This window comes from Phymastichus coffea, unplaced genomic scaffold (assembly GCF_024137745.1).
Source record: "Phymastichus coffea isolate CEN01 unplaced genomic scaffold, Cenicafe_Pcof_1.1 PCOF00077, whole genome shotgun sequence".
In the NCBI taxonomy this organism is placed as follows: Eukaryota; Metazoa; Arthropoda; class Insecta; order Hymenoptera; family Eulophidae; genus Phymastichus; species Phymastichus coffea.
In genome coordinates this window covers 721,677-744,927 of record NW_026706888.1, presented here as the reverse complement: position 1 = coordinate 744,927, position 23,251 = coordinate 721,677, and the positions used below count along the sequence as shown (strand labels likewise).

General features: G+C 31.9%; 6 protein-coding genes across 10 annotated transcripts in view; 5 read left to right on the top strand and 1 right to left on the bottom strand.

The window, feature by feature from the left end:
• Nucleotides 1-353: 353 nt before the first annotated feature.
• LOC131668381 (WASH complex subunit 2) overlaps nt 354-23,251 on the bottom strand; it is a 31,935-nt gene continuing 9,037 nt past the window's right edge. For 4 of the 5 annotated variants that reach the window (XM_058942497.1, XM_058942496.1, XM_058942499.1 and 1 more), the window contains 5 exons: nt 7,382-7,586; nt 4,803-6,666; nt 4,597-4,709; nt 3,661-4,240; nt 354-3,562 (listed from right to left, as the gene is read on the bottom strand). In XM_058942497.1, coding sequence (XP_058798480.1) covers nt 2,736-3,562; nt 3,661-4,240; nt 4,597-4,709; nt 4,803-6,666; nt 7,382-7,586 — 3,589 coding nt within the window. In that variant the 3' untranslated portion in view covers nt 354-2,735. The remainder of the gene's footprint in view (nt 3,563-3,660; nt 4,241-4,596; nt 4,710-4,802; nt 6,667-7,381; nt 7,587-23,251) is intronic. The other variant, XM_058942500.1, reaches the window with a different exon arrangement.
• Nucleotides 8,360-9,470, top strand: LOC131668386 (uncharacterized). Its single transcript, XM_058942504.1, has 3 exons — nt 8,360-8,771; nt 8,862-9,021; nt 9,096-9,470. The coding sequence occupies exons 1-3, from the start codon at nt 8,705-8,707 to the stop codon at nt 9,193-9,195; spliced, it is 327 nt and encodes a 108-aa protein (XP_058798487.1). The 5' UTR covers nt 8,360-8,704; the 3' UTR covers nt 9,196-9,470.
• Nucleotides 9,943-10,927, top strand: LOC131668385 (uncharacterized). The gene is made up of 3 exons (XM_058942503.1): nt 9,943-10,067; nt 10,293-10,449; nt 10,516-10,927. Exons 1-3 carry the CDS (start codon nt 10,001-10,003, stop codon nt 10,646-10,648), a joined length of 357 nt encoding a protein of 118 aa, XP_058798486.1. The 5' UTR covers nt 9,943-10,000; the 3' UTR covers nt 10,649-10,927.
• Nucleotides 11,156-11,889, top strand: LOC131668384 (uncharacterized). The gene is made up of 3 exons (XM_058942502.1): nt 11,156-11,311; nt 11,386-11,542; nt 11,618-11,889. Exons 1-3 carry the CDS (start codon nt 11,245-11,247, stop codon nt 11,748-11,750), a joined length of 357 nt encoding a protein of 118 aa, XP_058798485.1. The 5' UTR covers nt 11,156-11,244; the 3' UTR covers nt 11,751-11,889.
• On the top strand, nt 13,859-14,836 carry LOC131668383 (uncharacterized). The gene is made up of 3 exons (XM_058942501.1): nt 13,859-13,945; nt 14,100-14,256; nt 14,321-14,836. The coding sequence occupies exons 1-3, from the start codon at nt 13,879-13,881 to the stop codon at nt 14,454-14,456; spliced, it is 360 nt and encodes a 119-aa protein (XP_058798484.1). The 5' UTR covers nt 13,859-13,878; the 3' UTR covers nt 14,457-14,836.
• LOC131668387 (uncharacterized) lies at nt 17,312-17,988 on the top strand. The gene is made up of 3 exons (XM_058942505.1): nt 17,312-17,421; nt 17,495-17,648; nt 17,733-17,988. The coding sequence occupies exons 1-3, from the start codon at nt 17,358-17,360 to the stop codon at nt 17,827-17,829; spliced, it is 315 nt and encodes a 104-aa protein (XP_058798488.1). The 5' UTR covers nt 17,312-17,357; the 3' UTR covers nt 17,830-17,988.

Genomic DNA, 23,251 nt, shown 5'->3' with positions numbered 1-23,251 from the left:
GGGCAATAAGTAGATACTTCGCGGAGAGAACATTGTGTCTTTGTTAAACTTTCGAGTCGAGAATCGAATAATGCGCCTACGCGCATCGGCGACAAAGACATTGCAGGCAAATTATTTCCAAAAAATTCTTTTCTGTCTTGTGACTCAAATATCGTGCAATGCAATAAGCGACACAAGAAATATGCACTTGCGTTCAATCGCATTGGCAATGTTAAACGAAAAATCTATCAGTTAGCGTACAATGCTGAATTATAGATTCAAAGAGGGCTGACTCGTTTTAATACGTAACGATTGTTAAGGTCAGGGTGAGCAGGTATAAATGCAATCGATTACTATGAAATTCGCTTTTTATTTAGAAAGTTCAAGATTGAGCACAAAAGAAGAAATCGCAGAGTGCCGCCTTAGAGCCCCAAGGGGTATTATGCGCTCGTCGAATTCCCCCTCAGCCCCGTTTTGACAGCCATGGATATGCAACCTAGGGTAGCTTGACTATGGCAGCCTCAAAGAAAATTTTTGAGCTTCAAAGTGAACGGTTTCAATCACATACAGTCGTACTCATCATAACGAGCGAAACCTTGAAGGTAACCCCGTTGTTCACCGCTTCCCCATTTACGCGATATATTCTGGCGACTGCTCCTTGTCTTGTAAGTTACATTTATCGTTAGTTTCGCCACGTTTCTTACATTTGTTTGCAAACTTAAAACTATCTCATAATGATGCGAAAAGATACTCCCCCTCCCGATCGTTGTAATATACTGCTTCGCTTTTCTCCTGTACATATTTTTGACCGACCGCAAAAACTAAAGTAAAGGAAAACAAAGTGTCTAACAGTACGCTCACTGCCTTGTCTCTTCACAGATTATTTCTACGTAGGTTTTCTTAAAAACATTCTCATAATTTAACATCTAGACACCAGTTTCGTCGTGACTCGTATTTGCCTAGTTTCCGTCCGCAGCAACAATACTTTTTTAATTGATGTTACCTGTCTAATTTGAGGTTTTATGGTACTTTATTGCAAATAGTATTTGAGTAATAGTTTTTACAATACAGATTTAACATATTGAAAATTGTATCCGAATGCATAAAAGATGGAGTCGAATGATTCACCCGACTTTATTATTACACTTGTACGTGTACAATAAAGCTTTGTTTCTCGATCGCTTTTTCCTTATTTTACTAAAAAATAATAATAGACAGTAGATCATTCAATTTTAATTTTTTAATGATGAAATAAAAACAATAAGAAAGCTTGTGAGTGTATCTCAACAGTTTGATGAAATTGCCAAAGTTAATAAACTTTTTCATAAAATACATCAGTAATTATATATGTGATAAGTTAAGCACAAATTTTATTTTTAAATCTGATTTATGTACCAATCGAGTTTTTACAGTACGTATTTTTATTTACACTATAATACGATATAACTTATAATCACTCATTAAACGGCATTAAACGTATTTAATCCTTTTTACAAAACAGTTTTTATAACAAAATTTTACAATGAAATAATTTTTATTGAAAATTCATTATTCTTCGTAAGACGTTGAATCGTGTTTGACAAGTAAAAGTCAAAATTACAATTGATTTTATTTTCCTCTACCTAGATACTTTAACCCTTAACTGCTATGTGGGGTAGATTTACCCCAGATAATTTTTAACAATAAATAAAATTTATTTTTTTTTTTCAACAATTTTTTTCAGTATATGTAACATTAAAAATTGTTAACCTGAATATTTTTTTGTAGTAAAAGGTTTGAAATAAACTAGAAAAAATTTTCATAGCAAAATATCTAAAATTCTCTGATTTATTCGATGTTTTTCGGGCTGGGGTAGATTTACCCCACCGAGCAGTTACGTGGTCAAAATGAGGTGTGCAAGTTAAGGGTTCAATAACATAATTATAATTTTAATGTATACAATCAAAAAATGTGATTGCTAAGTTTGGATATGAATTATTCACAATATAACATTTTTATTATATTATTTCATAAGTTACCGTGTTTTTACCTATCATGTTCTCAATACATTATGAACATTGATTTGATAATTTTTATACAATAGTTTTATTTTATGTATATCGTTTTACTGTTATTCATATAATAAGGATATATAAATTGTCTGACAAGTGCTTTTCTACGCATCATTATGAATTATAAAATGAAATAACAGTGCCCGCACTTTTATGACTATTACGACTTTTAACTAAAATATAAGGTTTTTCAAAAATTAAACAAATGTGTTTGATCTTTTCATTTTCAAAGTTTAATATACATCTTTTTACAATATTTTTGCTGGAATCTCTATTTTTGCAGCGAATGAAAAATAAAAGAACAAATAATCATTCTGTATTTTAAGTAAACTTGATGTATTAATTCATAATATTCGGTTCCATATTAGTTTAAAAAATTTTATGGAAGGTTTTGGCGTAAATTACATTTCGTACGATGCTATCAGCCAGAATATTATTTTTAAACATTAATCAATGAATAAAAAAATAACGTATCAAATTTATTTTTGTACTCCTAAACTAATTTTGGAATCAATTTCTATAACGACACTGAAACGTGATTAAGATGTTCGATTGAACGCACAGCGGTAGAAAAGTTTATAAAAAAATATAAATCGCTTTATATTTTACAGTAAGTTTTTTAAAACACTTTTCTATGCTATATCTTATCATCTTTCAATGTATGAATAAATTTTTTTATTGCAAGATTGCACATATTCAGCATTTTCACTGATCATCTTGAAGCATACTTAGAGGATCTTCAACAATTTTTTCGGCTGTTTTCTTAAGATCCTTTGTAACTGCTTTCTTAATAACAGGTTTCTCAATGTTTGCTACTTTAGACTCTTTCATTGACGTTTTCGGTTTCCCAAACAAATCATCATCATTTTCGCCATCGTCGTCCTCATCGAAAAGTGATGTTTTCTTTTTAGGGATCATTTTTTTACTACTTGCGAATAGATCTTCATCGCTCGAATTATCAAAGATACCCTTCACAATAGTTTTAATATTTTTTCCTTCAGATTTTCTTTCAACAGCTACCGAAATAGATATGTCTTTATTTTTTGTACCTTCCGTCATTTTTGCACTGGACCCAAATAGATTACCATATTCTTCATCTTCAATAGTTTTCAATTTTGGCGGTACCTTTTTCGGTTCGATTGATTTATCTTCGACTTTTTTTCTTTCATTTTTCTTTGTAGATGAACTAAAAATATTGTCGTCTTCATCGCTGATGATTGCAGTTTCTGATTTTACTTCGGTTTTAGCGACTGGAATATTTTTTTTTATCACGCTTTCAGTCTTCTTGGTAATATAACTAAAAAGATTATCACCGTTATCTTCAGCAATCTTATCATCAAATAAATCAGTTTTTGTATCCTTAAGAGATTTCGCTTTTAGTTTCGTTTTGCTGGAGGAAAAAAGATCACTTTCTGCGTCATCGACATCGACAAATAGATCCAAAGCGGGTTTGTACTTTTTCTCCTCCTTCGTTTCCAAAGCTTTTGCAGAACTTGTAAATAAGCTGTTGTCATCTTCATCAAACAATAAACCTGTCATTAAAAAATATTATCAATTCTCGTTGTTTTCTTGTTGAGATTCATATACATTAAGAAATATTTTAGAAATGAAAAACAAAATAATAACAAACCTTTACTCTTTTCTGGCGACGGTGTTTTCGTAACAAAGGCAAAGAGTTGACTAGGATCTTTCAATGGATCATGGTTTTCGTCCTGCAAAGGATCAACAGGGTTTGCGACTTGTTTCTTTTCTTTCTTCTCCTCTACTTTTGGATTTTCCTTGATTTCTTTTTTTTCTTTTTTTTCAGCCGGTACCTTATCGTTGGGTTTTTCTATCGGCTCCACGGGCGATAGAATTGGCGCTCTACCGAAAAAAGATTCTTCTTTGGCAGCAGGATCTTCTGGTAAATCTGGGGGTACGTCAAATAGATCCTCTTCATCTGTCGATGGCGAAAGTAAGTTGGTCGTAGTATTCCTGGAGGCACTGATCTCCGACTTGTCATCGGCATGACCAGAGTCACCAGTACTATGGTGAGGTCTGTGAGGTTGCAAGCGATCACTGATGATTTGAGCATCACTGGCATCACCATTCGACTGTGCTGTTGTGAGACTGGCATCAACAAAATCAAAGTCAATACCGCTTTGACGTAGAGCTGAGTGCCTTGCCTGTCTACTCTGGGGTCGTCTTTTTCCAGGGATTCTTGGGCGACTCTGGAAATTATGAAAATTATTAAAACTTCTCTTGTTACATATTCATGATATATTTAATAAGGTCATCAGTAACAAATAAGCTTATTGTAAAGTAAAATCAACGAAAGTATATTTTATTTGGGATTAGCAAATATTGTGTGCGTACAATCATTGTATAAATCAGTTCATCCTCGCGGTCGTATGATAGTATAATTAGCTAGCGATAAGACCACCAAATGACACATGATATCTTATCTATAGATCATACATGAAGGTCTCAGTGATAGTTACAGCAAAACTGAACTGTACAATTATAATCCTTTTCTTTTCAATATACCTTTGTTTGTCTAAGGCAATATTATAGCTATAATACTAACTTTCGAAGCAGTAGATGATAAGGTTTCAACTTGAGCTGGCTCGTCAAAACTAATGGCAACCTCGGTGTTATCCGACCTCGTTGACGGTGAATCTCTCGCTCTAGAATTCGTACCTAATAATAAAAATGATTTATAGTCAATTTCCGTTCATTAGCTATTAAAATTCTATTTACTTAACAAACTTTCGCTCAATATAAAACACTTACCCGAGGTATGTGGTGATGACGCTTCACTGGGCATAGTCGGCGTACTAGCATCACTACTCGGTAGCTCCGGTGTGTGCTCTTGCTCGTCCTCGTTGCTATTCTTTTCCTCAGTACTTTTCCTCCACGTAGGTGGGCTATCTGTAGGTGAGAGCAGCTTCAAAGGACCCATTTTACCTTGAAGATCCTTAATTTTACCAGAGATAGCAGGTTTCTTCATTGCCTGCTGATTCGTTGACAAATCTTCCGTTGGTGACCCCGACTCTGGAGGATCGTCGAGTTTGAGAGTTTTTGGTGGCTCCTTTTTTGAACTTACTGCGCCATCAACAACTGTAGATTCTGGTTTTGCAGGCTTGTCTGGTCGTGTGAGTTTTGCTACTCTTTCGGGATCAAGAAGATTATGTTTTTCGAGTTTCTTTTGAATCTCAGCAAAAACTGCCTTTTTCGAAGCTAAGTCTGGCTTTTTGGGAACTTCAGTCTTTGTTTTAGTATCATTGTCTTTTTCTTTCTTCTTTTCAACATCATCTTTCTCCTTTGACTTATCCTGCGTAACAGATTTCTTCTTCTTATCGCCAAACAAATCATCGTCATCGTCGTCGTCGACGTCGAAGATGATCTTCTTTTCAACGACTTTTTTTACGAGTTTCGAGCTTGGTGGCGAGTCTTTCTTGATTACTTTCCGTGGTTCTTTCAATTTTTCCTCTTTTTCCTTTTCCACGGCTTTCTCAATCTCTACCTTTTTCTCATCGTCCATGGCTTTCGTGACGTTAATATTTTTGTCTTCCTCGAAAAAACTCGACGACGACTGATTCTTTTTTTTGGAACTACTGAAAAGATCGTCGTCGTCGTCGTCGTCGCTGTCGTCAAAGATACTCGTTGTGAGCTTCTTGGCTTGGGAAACTTTAGATGTGTCCTCAAAAAGAGAGTCTATCTTTGATTTTCCACCCTCGAAAAGTAGATTTGATGCTTTGGGTTTTTCCTTAAAAAGAGAATCTGACTTCAATTCTTCGTCCTCGAAAAGTGACTTTGATGTTTTAGGTTTATCCTCGAAAAGAAAGTCTGGTTTAGATACTTGCGGTTTATCGTCAACGAGTGAGTCTGACTTCGATGATGTTTGTTCGATTGATTTGCTATCCTTAGCACCAAAACCTTTTGGATCTGTCGAGTCACTACACAGACTATCTATCGATTTTTCCACGATGTTTTTCTCGTGCACATTTTTAGACGAACTCGACGAACTGAATAAATCCGAGTCTTCAGTGTCGTCGAAGAAACCCGAAGCGTTATTTCTAGCACTAGTTTTATTCAAAACTGTAGCAGCACCTACTAATGGTGTCAGTTTAGGAACTGCAGAGAACAAATTCGAATCTTCAGTATCGTCAAATAAACTTTTCGAACTCGATTTTTTCTCCGATATTTTATCAACTTTCGCTGGATCTTTGAATACACTTTTTTCCAGTTCTTTTTTGCTCTCCTGTTTCACCTCACTGAATACACTGTCACTGCTTTTTTCCTCGTGGAAAAAACTGTCGACAGATTCCGTCTGTTCTTTTTCACCCAAAATACAACTCACGTTGCTACTAGCTTTACATTTAGATTTGTTGTCTCCGAACAAACCATCGTCATCGGGTGGTTCGTCGTCGAACAAACTTGTGAATTTCAGCTTCTTGGAGGCAGCATCAAACAGATCAACATCCGGCGCGTCTCTACCTCTGAATAAATCCCCGTCGTCGTCGTCGTCGTCAAATAAGCCTTTCTTTTTCTGTGACTGCTGCGGTTTCGAGGGCGTCGGTGCACTGCTGGTTTTGAGAGACGGACTGCCGAACAGGTCGTCGTCCGAATCCGAATCGTCGAACAGCGAGGCTACCTGAAAAGCAGAGAAAACACGATTTGGTTGGCTTTTTGGAACACTGCCATCGCGGACGGAAATATCGCGCTCGAGGTAACGGGATGTCGTTTGGAATTCTTTTTATAATATATCAATTTTTGAATGTCAGCGAAGGGATTGTCATTTCAATGACTTGTCCGTAGATCTTGATGTATTATTGCAGATTATTACAAAATCACGCAATGCCTTGATAAAAGCTCCATACTTGGCATTCGAATAATTCACGTTGCCTTGACTTCACGACAAGGTTGCAGGCAGTTCAAGGACTGTAAACACGTGGAGAAGCGTGAAAATTGATTTCTTTTCAAGTATTTTTGTATTTCAAAAAGATGAACGTTTGTCTCCATGATCACAGATTCGAAAAACTAAAAATAATCACCAATGAAAAAGGTTTTCCAACGTTATTAAATTATAAATAAATTTGTTGGAAAAATCCAACGGTTTTGTATAATGCCAATGTTATAAAATGAATTAATTAGTATTGTTTACTTTTATAAAGTAAAACATATTTCAAGATAGATTTATCGCAAATATATATTGTATAAAAATTTGTATTTTTACGACATACACACAAGAAAGCTCCGTCAGCGAAAATCGTCGTCGCTGACATCGCGTAGTCGATTATCGGTAGTCATTCTCCAAGTTCAAATAAAAGTTGTCAACATTCGAGAAAAAAAAAAATACTTGTACGCACCTTCGACTTGGGTTTCGAATTATCACCGGCTTTGGGCAACGGTGGTGGTCCGAAAACATCTTCTGGTTCCTCTGAGACATCCTGTCGTGGTAGCGGTTGCTGACTACTCTTGCTAGCAGCGAACAAACTGTCGCTGGCCACGCGCTCTCGATAAATCTCCTCAGACTTGAGCCGCGACGAGCTCATCAATGGCTGGAAATCCGCTCTGCGTAAAAAAAAAGAGAAAGTACATCAAGGTTTAGTTTGTGTACGTACAGAAACACGACTTTTTATGGGTTGATTGTTCGAGCATGAAGCTGTGATCGATGACTTATTTTTGGATGATTAGTCGAATCAACCCACCTCGGTTCGCTGTATTCAATGTATTAATGAGATGAGATGAGATTGTATTTGTTCTTTTTAAATCCTTTTTAACGTTTTGATCGAAGGTCATATATGTAAATATTGCACACAACAGCGAGTATTCTTAATTTGATATCCTATTGAAATATTCAATAATTACATTTTGTTTTGCATAATGTGTAATTAAAGTCATTACTATGAATCAGCCAAAATTTAAAAACAACTCAAATCGATTGCCACGGAATGAAATAATTAAATTCTCTCGTAGTATTGAGGTAAAAATCAGATTCTAAACATCAACAAACACTCCTTGTCGTTACGACACGCGATTATGACTCTGTGGATGAAATCATCTCACTAGAGAAACAAAAATCCTTGCAGAAATAATCCATGACACATATCCATTGATGAGAGAATAGCGAAGCAGGTGTGTTTGTGTGTGTGTGTGCGCGCGCGCTTGTATGTGGGAACGGCGGCATAGTGCGCGCTTTCCTTCGAGCGACGAATTTTCCAGGTGAAAAGCGTCGCAAAGTAGTACTCGTGCAAAGCAAGGAAGAGGGGAACTTAGCAGTTATATACGGTCAGCTGAGTATTGCCGCATGCAACTCTGCTGCCGGCGAGTCAGCGCAATTGAAGAGTAGTAAAATGCGCCTTGTTGTTTGCTTTTTCCTTGTAATGTGAACATTTTAGATTTGATGGAAGAGAAAGTGAAATTTTCGTTGGAATGACGATCCGATAATTTCTTACAGATAAAATGAAGAGTTTTAACATTCAAAGTGACTTGGAATGTTGCGAGATTCAATTACGCGTTATGTGCATAACGATATTTGAAATTTTTTGACCTTTGATATCAAAGTTTATTTCATCAGGCTTTATCTTTCAAAAACACATGATTACAACATTGATGACAATGTTTTATTATCTCGGAAACTAGATGTAAACAGTTTCTAATAGCAGTCATTGTCAATCACATTTTACAAGATGAAGATTGTATTGTTCACGTTATATCTCGTCATGATCTTCTGCTGTTTTATCAATTCTATTGATGGTAAATTTTGTTTTATTGAGTGATTACGTTTAATATAACATATATGTTTGTTGACAAAACATGACTATCGCGGTCAATTGATTTTTACAGCTGTCGTAGAACGCCAAAAGCGATGGGCAGGAAGAGAAATATGTCCAGAGCATAAAACACACCAAGAATGTTTAGAATATGCCAAACAAAAGTCAAAAAAGTTCAACGACTGTAATGGATTTACAGTAGGTCGTATATTCCATGATATTGAGTGGAAAAGGTACGAATTGCAATGTATTATTCGATTTCTTTGAACGTTAAACGTAATATTTTCAAAAACCAATATACTTTTAGTTGCGCGAACATTCATTGCGAAGGAAATTCAAGACTGGTAGCAGTGGATCTCAGCAAATTGTATCCTAAGTGTTGTGAGCACCGTGTAGATGATAGCTAATTCTTCACAATCAGCGAACGTTTTCGGCGTAGTCAAATATCGCTGTCGACGTCAAAGTGATACGCCTCGTTTGCAAAATCATTTGGAAATTTTGTTTGATATGATCGCTCCTCTTCTATGAGCTTATTCTGAAAACTTATTATTGAGGCGTCCTATTCGACAATATGGGCAAAACACCTAATCATTAAATATACTTGTTTTGAAATCTCACAAGCCAAGATGAGCTGCAGTACAGTGATTTCTTTTATTTATATGTAATATTATGTAATATTAATAATAAATGATACAGTTTGTTTTATTTACAAACATTCTTTATTCACAAACCCCAATTGTGCAACTAACTTTAATGAATTGTAAACTAACAAGCTTCTTGGAGATAATTGTAGTTTCAACCTTAAAAATATAGAAATTTGTAAATAGTGTTCTACGTATGGAATTTACTAACATTTTGGTAAAAAATGTTAAACTAAAAACATTTTATTTTATCTGTATAAAAATTATGATTTTGATCATATAAATTTGGTGACTAGCCAAAAACATCATATTTTGATAATTTATTTTATGAATTATATCTTGAATGAACTTTTTATGTGCAAGCTTGTTTGAAATACTGTTGTTTATTATTCATACTCATAAAAGTTTCATAATTGATGAATACTAGGAAAATCCAATCTATTATATACCGTCAATGTCAAAAGTAAAAGGTTGCTGTTGATTACATTATAAGAAGAAGAACTTTCAAACATCTCCTCAGTCTAGTTAATTTCGAGTTTGAATCAATACTAAAGTTTGACGCGAATTCAGAATGAAGATTTCTGTAACTGTATTGTGTTTGGTAGTATTGGCTTATTGTTCGAACAGTCATGCTGAAGGTATGAACTATTGAAACATCGTGAGATAAAAATTCATTATTACATTTTAAAATTATTTATTGATATTTTATTTTATAACTACAAATATTCAAATAAACTACCGTATTATGTCATTTTTTTTTAAACGCTATCTTACGAATTATTTTATGAATAGTAGATAAAATATTTTGATATTTATAATTAATTACATGAATTGGTAATTAATTACAGATTATTTTTTTTTAGTTGGTCCAAAGCGTCAAAAACGATCGGTTACAAAAGAAATGTGTCCAGAAAATATAACATATGCACAATGCGTAGGTTACGCCAAAAAAAAGTCAAAAACTTTAAAATACTGTCATCATCAATTCGTTGGTGGGAAAAATTTGATAGAATGGCAAACGTAAGAAACTGCAATATATTCTTAAGTTATACTGGTAAGCTTAATTTTTATGAAAAATACTTTCAGTTGTGAAAGTGTTTCATGTGAAGAAAATACAATACTGATAGCAGAAGATCTTAGCAAACCATATCCTGATTGTTGTGAATGGTGTGAAATAATTGATGCTACAAATCCAGCGACATTTTCTAGCGTAGTTTAATTCATCGGTATTGCTATTGAAGTAATCATGACATGTTTCACTTGTAAATCTAAACAACTGGAATAGCTTCGTATATTCTGTTTACTTATGTGATTCGCAACATTAATGTAACAAATATTACAATTTCATGTATTTGATATTTGCTGACTTTCGAATTATGGAAATATTAAACTTACTAAATTGGATACCGACAAATTCTCTGAAAATACTTGACATCTCAAACTTTGCAAAAACAATTAAAATAATATATTATTTTGTTATTACGAGGAGTTATTTATAATGATACACGTGTAAGAGAAGATTTTTTGAAACACTGAGTAAAGTATATATTCCTAGTCAAGTTTAACTATTTAAATTCTATATTATATTTAAAAACTTTTAAGAATGATTTGATTTAAAGCCTTTTATTATTCTTCGTAAGATAATTAAGTATGTAAAGAAGATTAAATTCGACACGTGGTGTAGAAAAACCCAACGTATGACGTTGGTATCAAGGTCGAAAGGTAGGGGAGTAGAGTATAAAATAGAAACGGCACAATCGTATCACCAGTCAGTTTTAAGTCGATGACAATATCAAAGCTCAGTAAAAATCTAAAATGAGAGCCATCGTCGTTGTATTGAGTTTGTTGGCGCTGTCTTGCAGTTTCTTCAGTTCTACAACAGGTATACATTTTTCAAAATAATATGTGAATTGCCTTTTATAGAAATACCTATCAATATCAATTGATTTTTCCCAGCTATTCCGAAGCATCATCAAAAGCGATCTATAGCACAAGAATTGTGCCCAAAAAATACAACATATGAGGAATGCGTAGCTTATGCCAAAGCACAGTCAAATACCTTAACTTATTGTCATAGATTTATTGGCGGTTACGGTTCAATAGAATGGCAATCGTAAGCAACTACAATATATTACTTAATACTCTTACATGTTAAAGTTAATGCTTATAAAAATCAATGTACTTTAAGGTGTGGAACTATTAAATGCGGAGAAAATTCAAAATTGATAGCACAAGATCTAAGTAAGCCGTATCCCGAATGTTGTGAGACTTGTGAAATATTGGATCCCTCTAAACCATTAGAATATACACGCTCGATTTAAATTATAAGTATCTTGATCGATGCAAAAATGGCATATAATTTTGGCAGTATAAAATATTTTGAAAAATTATGTATATTTTGCTTACGTGCTTAATTCATATAATTTCCATCAACATAATAAACTTAAAAATTTATCATTATCTAAAATTGTTTTTATTTATGATTTTGAACATGATAAAAAATAATTTGGACACTTGTTTCGTAAAATAGTAAAATAGTAGAGTTACGAACATACTTCATATTTTTAAAATAAAAAAATCTTCTAAATAGCATTGTTTGTATGCAGAATCTGATGATTTTATGAAAAGTTGGATAAAGTAGGCTGAATCTACAAAGTTCAACTAATGTCAGTCATGAATAAATTAAAAGTAATCATGATGTTAGGTGTATAAACCATTAAATTAAAAATTCGTCTGCATATTTTTCAACGATTCGCTGATAGGCTTTTAGTCATGATATTGCCATATCTTTTCTAATGAAATTGTTGTCAACAAATTTTTTTAGAAACTATATTTTTTCAATCTTTCGCTTCTCAGTCTCATCAGAAAATATCTTCTAATAAAGTTGTCATATCAATAAATATTACACTTTGTAGAAATTACGTTCCCAATAATCTAAAAACTAAACGGTCGGTTGATTAAGATTAATGAACTATGTCATTCTTTATCTACGGACCAGTAGAACACGTCCTTGTCCAAACTTATCCAAAAGTTATATCAATACGCTCTTCAAATAACATTTATTTTGTGTACGAAACAAATTTGAGGATTCAAAGTTGTCCAAACCAAAAGTATGTCTTTATGATAATTAATATTAATTATAGTATAAGTAGGTTTACTATATCCATAGTTGATTAGAAAACTTTTATTACAAACTATTATGATAAATAAACACGTATACATCATTTGTAATCCATAGATATGAAAAAGCTTAATATATGGTATTAGTCTTCTTTTAAAAAAATAAGATTTTATAGAGAAAAAGAAAAAGGCGTAATCATCTCTACAATCAGTTTCAAATATTTTAACAGATATCTGAAATGAAAATTTTCATGGTTGCATCCAGTTTGGTAGTGCTTTTTTACTTTTTATTCAGTTTTGACTAAAGTCTGCATTTTCCAAACTAATATATAAAGTTATTTACAACGGTATATTGATTGATAAACCATTATGCTATTAATGTATTGAGAGCTAAACCGGCTCAAAGCATCATCAGTAACATAATAGCAAGAAACGTACTCAGAAAATAAAACAAACGAGTAATGCAAAAAAAAAAAATAAAAAATTAGTGACAAACAGAGGGTGTAATGCGGCTATAGATTCTAGCACTATTAAGCAGCTGAAATTTATTATAATAATAATTCATGATGAAAGAAGAGCTTTCCAGAAAATTTGTAAAAGCCTCATCCTGATTAATGTAAATCCTGTAAACTGTTGGATAATTTGAAATGAATGTTAATATCTACTATAGCATATAATCTTGAGGCTACTAAATGTGAAAATAAACCACTAGAAAGTCTTCTTTAAACGACTTTAATTTTTACAAGAAAAGGTCGAGCAACAAATTGCGTAAACACGACCTTAAATTTTCCTTATTATCTTGGGTAATTAAATATTATCACTGTACAGCATTTCTGATTCAATTTAAAAACAAACTGATTTTAAAATGTATTTCATCATTTGCACGCCAAAAATAGATAATCTATTAATGTACAAGATCGTAATGCTTGTTTTTTTTATATGAGATATATTTTGAAAAAATGGCTATTATTGTAATATTTTTTTCTATAAAACAAGAAGAAAAAGATTAAGAAATTGCGTGTTGACTAATGAAATAATATTCTCAGACATTACATTCATTTTTATTCATATTTAATTCATTTACGTAATTTGTGGGCAACACAACATTTTTCGATTGTATTATAGCTTATAGATATATTGTAACGATAAGAAGAAAAAGAATATTATTTCTATGCATACCGAAACACAATCGATTGACCTAACGTTTTTATAAATTTTATCATTCAGCAAAGATAGTAGCGGTAAGTCAACTATATAAAGATAAACGATACATTAACTACCATAGTTTATTTCTTACTTCAAAGTAAGAATATTAATTTTATAAAAGAAATGAGATCCATCGTTGTATTGTGTAGCTTGGTTGCTATGGTCTGTGTTTCTAATGGCTCTATCGAAGGTATGATTATACTGTCTTACTATTTCATGAATACTAGCGTTGAAAAGATTTTCTTATCAATATTAAAGTTACTATCGCTGTAAAATGTACTAAAGGGTCTTATTTCGATATTATTGTCGATTTATCAATTTGATAAACATATATTATATTACAGCTAAGCCGGAATTGCGTCAAAAACGAGCATTATATCAAGAATATTGTCCACCAACAATGACACCCGAGCAGTGTAAGTCTTATGCAGAAGAGAAACATAAAACATCGAAAGAATGTATCAGGGCTGAGGTATCAGGATTACATATTGAATGGGCAGAGTCAGTAAAATTTGTAAATGCCGTATGATAAGTAATCATTACTATATATATACAAATATTTTAGTTGTGGAAGTACTATCTGTGGTGAGAATACAAGGCCAGTCCCAGCAGATTTGAGTAAATCATATCCTGATTGTTGCCCCACTTGTGAAGTTATTGACCCTACAAAAGAGGCTACAATGTCTCAGATTGGAAAATAAATGAGGTACTAAATACTAATCAACGTACGAAAGCTTTGTATCCGAATGCTTAATTTCTACTATTTTAAATCTGGAAACTTTGCTGGTACCTTATGCAATAAAATAAACAAAATGTATCTTTTTATTATTTTACACTTTAACATTACGATTTATATGTGAAATATCCTCGAAGGTATTAAATAATTAAATTTTAAGCTCACGAAAAACTTTTCAATGTCATATTTACATACAACAATATCGAAAATCTGAATATAATAATTATGTTTTTTTTTGGCTAAAAATGCGAAATATTTCAGTTATACACTAAAATTTACCATGATCTGTAGTAAAAATTCTAAAAATATATAGTAATCGTGAAATATAATCTGACTGTAATTATTCTTATCGTAAAATTTAAATGTTGGGAGATTTACTATATAACATAATAAAAATCATAATAATTATTACTGTAAAAATAGGAGATTAATCACTATGTAAACAGTCATGTTCACTGGTTCGGAAAACAAAATTAAAATTTTATATTTGATTCGAATTGTTATCAAAGATGACATTACTCTTAAAATTCTTTAGGGCAGAGTATATACAATTCAGGAATACATTAACGGTTTTATATACATATACCTATATACATATAAATTCTTACATATATTATTTATTTACTAGTTTACAAGTTAACCTATTATGCGTAGTTTGCCTGTTAGTCGCTTAACCACGTGCATTTTTACATGCATAATTCAGACTGACATATTTTTTATATAGTAATTAAATACCAAATTCATTCTGCCATTTGCAAAAATTGCACCGCCACTAACACGTGGTCTTTGTAACTTATTATCTGATCAATTTTTTAAGCGCGAAATGTGCTATTTCAATCATTCAATCCAACTTCAATCTGATTCTAATAATTTTTTCTATGCTCATTGTAAAAATTACTCGAATCGTAGTAATTATTACCGTTAGGTATTCTAATATATATTATTACATATTTTTATAATTATTATAACATAACATTTTTCATTATGGTACAAAAAATTTTTATTATTTGTTACAATTAAATTTTCAATATCGTCATATAAAAATTATACTATAGCTATAGTAGAAATTAATAAAAGTTTAATAAATTTTATGATAAAAAATACGGTTTCTCCGTTTTATGGAAAATTTTACTGCAACATTTTGTTATAAGAATTCTGTGAGTCTAATGGTGTTGACTTTGATGAAAGAATTGAAATTATAAACTTGCTAATTCGAGAGAAGTTTTATTTACCAAAAGACATCTTCCAAATTCAAATGAGGAAAAAATTTACTATCAGACAACGGTTTTTAGAAAGATAAAGCGATTGTTTGTCTTGTTCATGAAGCTATACACGCGTTTCAGTTATATAGCGTGGATACACAAAAATAAAAAAAAGAACAGTATGAAATAATAAAAATAAAAGAAAATAAAGATGTTATAAACCTCCTAAAAACGTAGATAAGTTAGTCTTTGTATTAATTTAGATACTTGTACTTCTTTTGCTTAATAAATCGTTGAAATATTGTAAAAAATTAGATATGAAATATATTTTGGATATATAATTTTTGGCCTGTTAAAAACATATGCATTGCTATGATTGTAATTAAATTTCTATAGTTGCGAATGATATAGAACTTTGTCTGCAAAGTAGAGATTTCGCACAATATCCTCAACTTAGAGCACATTAGGGGTGTTACAGTCCACTATTGAAAGAAAATAATAAAAACTAAGACAATATGTACTTTGAAGAATGTAGGGAAAAGCTAAAGCGTTTTTGTACGGAAAAGGGACTTGAATGGACCTGCAAAGATAGTATCTGCAATTCTTGGGAAAGAATGGTTCGTGCAAAGAAAAAATTCGACAATCCGATCTTTCATTCGTGTAGCAGTGGTATAACCAGAAGGATCTCGAAGAAAGCAGCGAGTCAAGTTAGTAATGAGCTGTAGTGAGTCTTTTACGATTTATTTACCGTGAATAGCGAGAATTAAAATACTTAAATTTATTACGACGTCGGCGTTCTTAGTAGTGTCTGCTCATAATACCCATCCATACTAACGAGTCCGACGAGCAGACATAGAAGGAAACGTTCGACTTTCCCGTTCTAGACATTTAATAAATCTGTGATATTTTCAAACTATATTTAAGTGTAGCCCTACCCCACGATTTGGCGTGAATAAAAAAAATCTTATACAGTTAAATATAATATGATCTGTACAAGAAGGTATATTTAATTTACGAAAATGTATCATATTTCCAAAAAAGTTTGTCTGTAAATGCAAAGAATCGACAAAAATAATTAAGATTCTTTTATTTTTTACAGCTGCGAAACAGAAAATATGCTCATTGTTGTCCAACTTGTGTTATGCAGTTAGGAAACAAATAATTACTGAAGTATCGAATATCTGAAAATTATATAACATTAAAAAATCTGTACTCTATAATACTAAATTAATTATCATTCAAATCTTTGCTTAAGAATAAAAAAATTAATAAATAAAAATGTAACTCTACAACATATTTATTTCATTTTCTTATAAATACTATTTTCAAATATAATTTAATAAGCATTAGATTTAAACTTTTGTCTTGCTTCTTAAAGAAATCAATAAATTGTTCAAAAATAAAACGAAGAGAAGACACAAATTTTTATCAAACCGCTGATTTTTTCTCATAACTTTTATTTATAGACATAATTGCAAATGAGTATTAAATAAATATTACTTATTTACAAGCGTACTAAGATCGTCATCTTATGCACGACGATATCGCGAAATTCTAAAAATATTCGGTTTTATGGCCAAGAAAGCATATAAAAGATGATACATCACGTTAATTCTGTCACTTTAATTTTTTTTGTTCGAGAAGCAGCTTGAAAAAAGCCAAAAATGAAGATCACTTTTTCTCTGTGCCTTTTTGCTATAATTTGCATAGCAATTAGTATATCAGAAGGTATGTAATACATTTTTTAATTAACTTGACTAAACAACTTATGGGTCACTTTATAATTAATATATCACATCAGCTACCCAAGCTCGTCATAAAAGAGCAATAGCTCGTCAATTTTGTCCACAAGAATTATCTACCAGACTATGCGAAGAATATGCTAAGTCCATATCAAAAACATTGAAATATTGCCACACATACGATATTTACGACGACGTGATCACTTGGATAAAGTATACGTCATTTATAAGCATTTATGATTGCTTTAAGTTTTTATCCGCATAAATATAAAACGAATTATTATTTTTTACTTCTAGTTGCGGAACAGTTTTATGTCCAGGAAATTTGAAGGTTGTCGAAGAAGACTTAAGCAAACCTTACCCTCAGTGCTGTAAAACTTGTACGCAGAAGTAGTATCAATTATGAAGAGTTAAATAGGACAAAAACTTTACAAAATGTGGTGTGCATAATATAAAAACTTTGCAGGAATTTTGCAAAATTTATGTAATTATTGAATTATTGAAATGAATAAAAAAAGTATAAATTAAAAAGAATCTACGCATATCACAAACTGAATTAGTATTTTTAGTGATACTTAGTCTAGGGTTGAGGACGGTTTCGTGGCTGATGGAGGTAAAGGGATCTAACAAAGTAGTTTTTATGAATTTGAGCTGCTGAGTACGTATTTCGATGGCGGATTACTAAAAAAATCAGTAGTTAATTAGTTATTAACAATTTAATAGTTTAAACAGTCATATATTGCTTATTAATCAACTTACCGATATTCCACAATAAACCATATATTCTTTATGTTATAATCAATGCAATAATTTTTTTAGATTGAAAAAATGTTAATTAGGAGCCGAGCTATTGCAATTTTAGTTTAACAATTATATCTGCTGTGCGCCCCCTCGTTTCGACTCTCGGTGCACGCATTTTGTTTGTACTAAAATCACGATATCTCAACTTCTAAAAAATAAATATTTTTTTTTTAAATAAAAAATAAATATATTTTTTTAATTTCCAAAAACCAATTCATTCATTATTTAATTAGTAAGGTATGGAATATTTTATAATTTCATTTTTAATTTTTAATGGAAAAAAATACGATAAAAAATGAAAAGAATTTTTTTTTTTCAAAATGGAATTTTTATTGTAGAAACTTATTTTTCTTAAAAAAACACTTTTTTTCTCTAAGGAGTTTTTTTCTACGATGTCCATCATACTTTACTAATTAAATAATGAATTTATTGGTTTTTACAATTAAAAAAAAATATTTATTAGAAGTTGAGATATCGCGATTTTAGTACAAACAAAATGCGTGCAGTGAGAGCTGAAACGAGGAGACGCACAGCAGATATAATTATTAAAATAAAATTGCAATAGCTCCGCTTCTAATTAACATTTTTTCAATCTAAAAAAATAATTGCATTAGTTATGACATAAAGAATATATGGTTTATTGTGGAATATCGGTAAGTTGATTAATAAGTAATTTATGAATGTTTAAACAATAAAATTGTTAATAACTAATTAACTATTTATGTGCTTTGTTCTCAAAAACACGTTGCAAGCCTCCGTCGCTGATTAGCACTGATGGAGCATAAATAGAGCGACGTTAAAAAAAAAAAAACCTAATTAACTACTGATTTTTCTAGTAATCCACCAACGAAATACGTCCTCGGCAGCTCAAATACATAAAAAGTACTTTGATGGAACCCTTATCGCCTACGAAACTCCCCTTGGCCCTTAAACTAAGTATATATTATTATTCCCGAAAAATTGTATCGAATATTCAGAACTGAATACAAATTATAAACATCTCTCACAAATTTATTAGGAAAGTAGTATTAAGACACAGAAATCAAATAGTTTATGCTTATATATAAGATCATCAAAAAGAAGCGTCAATTAACATTGCAGCTGTTAACAAAGCAATAACTTGAATTTTGTATTAATTTTTTCATATTCTTGTGCTCATTGCCGCTCTCGTACTTGCTAAACCAGCAGGTCAATGCATATTTTGTATTTTTAAATAGATAAATATCGCTTTATTTTATAAAAAAATACAATGATTTTATATGTCACACTTCATTTTTTACACGTGATTTCTATTTGCAATGAATTTAATGAGTTTTTTCTTGGCTAAAATATTCATAAACTTAATTTAATAATTATCTTACGTTTAATATGAATATTTATATATATTATAGAATAATTTACAATGGTGAAATTGGATCTGGAGAGTTGCGAAGAAAGAGTTGAGCAAGTAAAAAGTGAAAGTGATTGTAGAGAACGCTTTGTCATCTCTCACAGGCGTTCGATTTATGAGTGTTTCATTTTTAGGCGTAGACTCGCTAAAGAAAATATGGTTCCGCTCGAATGATATAATAAATGATATATACTAAATGGAACGTTATACAAATCATATTTAATGGATGTTAAAGTAAGGCATGTACTTTCAATGTCGAAAAGAAACTGTAAACGTACGACTTTAAAATTAAAGAGCGAAAATATTGATTTTCATTTAGTTGTATTATCCTATCAATAGAATGTATATTTATCAATTAGTAACGAAATGCAACAACTGTCACATTGAATCTTACGCAAACTGATGAATACAAAATGATAATTTAAATGAACAAGTAAATAAATTACGTCTCTTTAAATTTAATTTTATTCAATTAACCATCGCACAGATATTCTCGCGAAAAAAAAAATTAAGTGACGTTTGTAAGAATAGCGTCACGTTAGAACGTATAAATCCATTTAAACCATGTCATTGGAAAATACCGAGCTTGAAGTATATTGATACTCGAGTAAAATTATTTAATCATTAAGCCGAGAGAATCCGAGTGGGAGAAACTAGATATAAAACTAGCGTATTTTTGGCTTGGATGTTAGACAACATTTCAAAGAACCCCAACGACCGAGCAAAGAAAGTTAGATATCTGGTTTTAATAAAAAAAATGAAGTTTCTCGTTATTCTGTGCGTGATTGTCTGTTCTGCGCTAGTATTAGGTGCACCTAAATCATCAAATTTAAGAAAAGGTACAGCCTCACATGATTATTCTCTATCATCTTATTTTAACAAAGTTCACTTTATTCAATCGTTGTATATTACTGTAGATACCAATGAAGATGATCTACAATCAGAATATTGCGATTTTCCTCCCAATAGCCCATTTAGCAGAGAGTGTGCAGATTTTAGGTGCAACAAGGAGCGCACTAAAGTGCTAACCGTATCGTAAGATATATTTTTCAGGTAATGTAATTGTTTAATTGTTGACGTCTTAACGAACTTATAATTGACGTTCTAGGTGTATTCATTCCACGTGTCCACATAATATGAGCAATGACAAAATTAAGACACCATTTCCAGAATGCTGTCCGCCGCTCGCGTGTTAAAGTTTCATGTAAAATTATCAATTATATATTATATACTCAAAGTTATTATATTTTATAGCTTGTTATAAATTAGAATTTACAAAGTAAAATGAACGGAACGTCGATCAAATTGACTTTTCATTAATATAAATCGAAACTCCAATAAGCGAACAAGCTAAGTGCATAAGATTATATTTGCCCACGGCCTTGCGTAAGTAGGCAAAAATAAAAGAAGTTTTCCTAGTAAGCAGTTCAACAAACGAGAAAATCAGCTTGCGGTCTCAGCACTTGAACATATGTTCTCAAAATATCGACAGGCTTAAGCTTCTCGAATTGCAATTCTAAACGCGTTCGTACAGTAGTCTTCGTTTCTCTTATCCATTTTTCTTTATCTTTAAAACGTGTTGAAATTCAATTGTTCTCGTACGCAAAATCTTCGATAGGTCTTTCTAAAAAATGTACGGCGTCTGATGCAAGATAAAATACTATATCTTTTCGTAGTACATAAACAATAAACTTCAAATGTTGTATTTTTTTCCGTTTATAACTTCATTAAAATTACACTCGAAAATAACGATGTTAAATTTTTCAAAATTAATACACCACCCTTGAAAAGAAAATGTTTTACATTCTGCAAATAAATTTTCATCTCAATCTCACAAAATAAAGAAAACATTTACAAAAAAACATTTAAAAATATCTTCACGCGTCGAGCTAATTATCTCACGATTCCGTTCAAAAAATACTACGGAGCATATCAAACAAATATAAACACAGTCACAGTCTGGCCATCGTTTCCCGATCTCGTTTTAAAATATAAAAAAAGAAAAATCTCGCGTATCCATCAATCATCATCATGATCATTGTCATTGCTCGCGTATCTTCGCATGATCTTCTTTAAAAAAAAAAAGAAAAATGGAAAACAAGGCTTGTCGCCATGGCAGTAAGCCAACTATTCAGGGAAAGAGACTCGTTGCATCACTCGCAAGCGCTATATACTCGAATTTTCAAACGTCGATCGGCTCCAAACGATTGCAAACCTGCGCGGCAATCCAAAAAAAATATATAACGGGAGCAATTAAATTCGCGAATATAGCTTCGCTCGGAAGCCATTCGCAAAGTGTATTTTCTCCGAATTTACTCTCGAGACACGACGGACGGATCTGGTTTTCTTTTTGCGAAATTTTCATGGATGCGATAAATGCTGCATTCATTTTTACAGTGTCATACAGTTAAATTTATTTCAAAGCTTCCAATTTGTTATACAAACAGAGCCTCCTTTTTCCGTGGCATTTTTAAAACATTAAATATACATATCATACACCGAATAGTGCTGTTAGTTTTTAAAATTTATAAAACGTCGTCGGTAACATCACTTTGTATGGCTGCACTATTCATTCAAAGGTAAATACTGAACGTTATTTATAACTCAAGAAACTTTAAGTAAGGTGGACATTCATCGTTTTCTATCATAATGAAATTGCGAATCTAGAGTTCCAGGATTACATTTACAAAACGAAACAGATGACATAATTGAATAAATCTTATTAAAACATGAAGTTCCTGAAATCTACGTCAAAATCTTTGTAAAATGAGCTCGATGCAATTTTAGGAAAAAGTAAACCACTTAACGTACAACACAACGCACCGCGGAGCTGCAACAAAAAACTTGTTCCACAGTCTTCAATTAGTGAAATCGGATCCGCCTGGCGCACACGGAGAAACTGGATTAAAATGAAAATGAGTTACCGCGGCGTTCATTACACTATGTAATTAAAAGGTTTTGAAGAAGAAGAAAGAAAAGAAAAGAATTTCATATACATATTAAGTGTTTGAACTAGGAAATAATCATTCGCGCGGGTAAGCATGTCAGTGACCAATATTGCATTGGGATTCAGATAAGATATATGTCCATTCATCGCCCATCAATCGTTCGACTTATTTCCTGCGCTTTTGCTCAATTTTAATTATCAAGTACGATAAAGCCTCTCTTGCAATTGATTTCGAAGAGAGTGCTTGATTGATTTGCAAGACTTATCGACGCGCCATTCCAGGAAATTCATCCGTGTCTGAGCATCTGTGGTATCGTCAGTGACGGAATTCCACATTTTATAGGTTGAGAAACGAATACTACTGCTGTCAACGAATAAACGAGTTCGCATATAATTCAAGCTTGACTTAATCGATGATTGTGTAAACTTGTCGCGGTAAATTTAAGTATATTGATACAGTCAAGCATAAAATAGTAACGTCAAGAAACAACGGAAAACACTCACTATCTCTCGTCGGATGGTTTTTACGTACGACACATAGCAGCGCGTGCACGTGTACATCGCTGACTAAAACAGCGAGAGCTTCGCAGTATGAAGAGACTTGCTGCTGCCTTTGGAAGCATCTCTCTCCCTCTCTCTCTCTCTCTCTCTCTCCTACTTGTAGAAAGAGTCACTCTC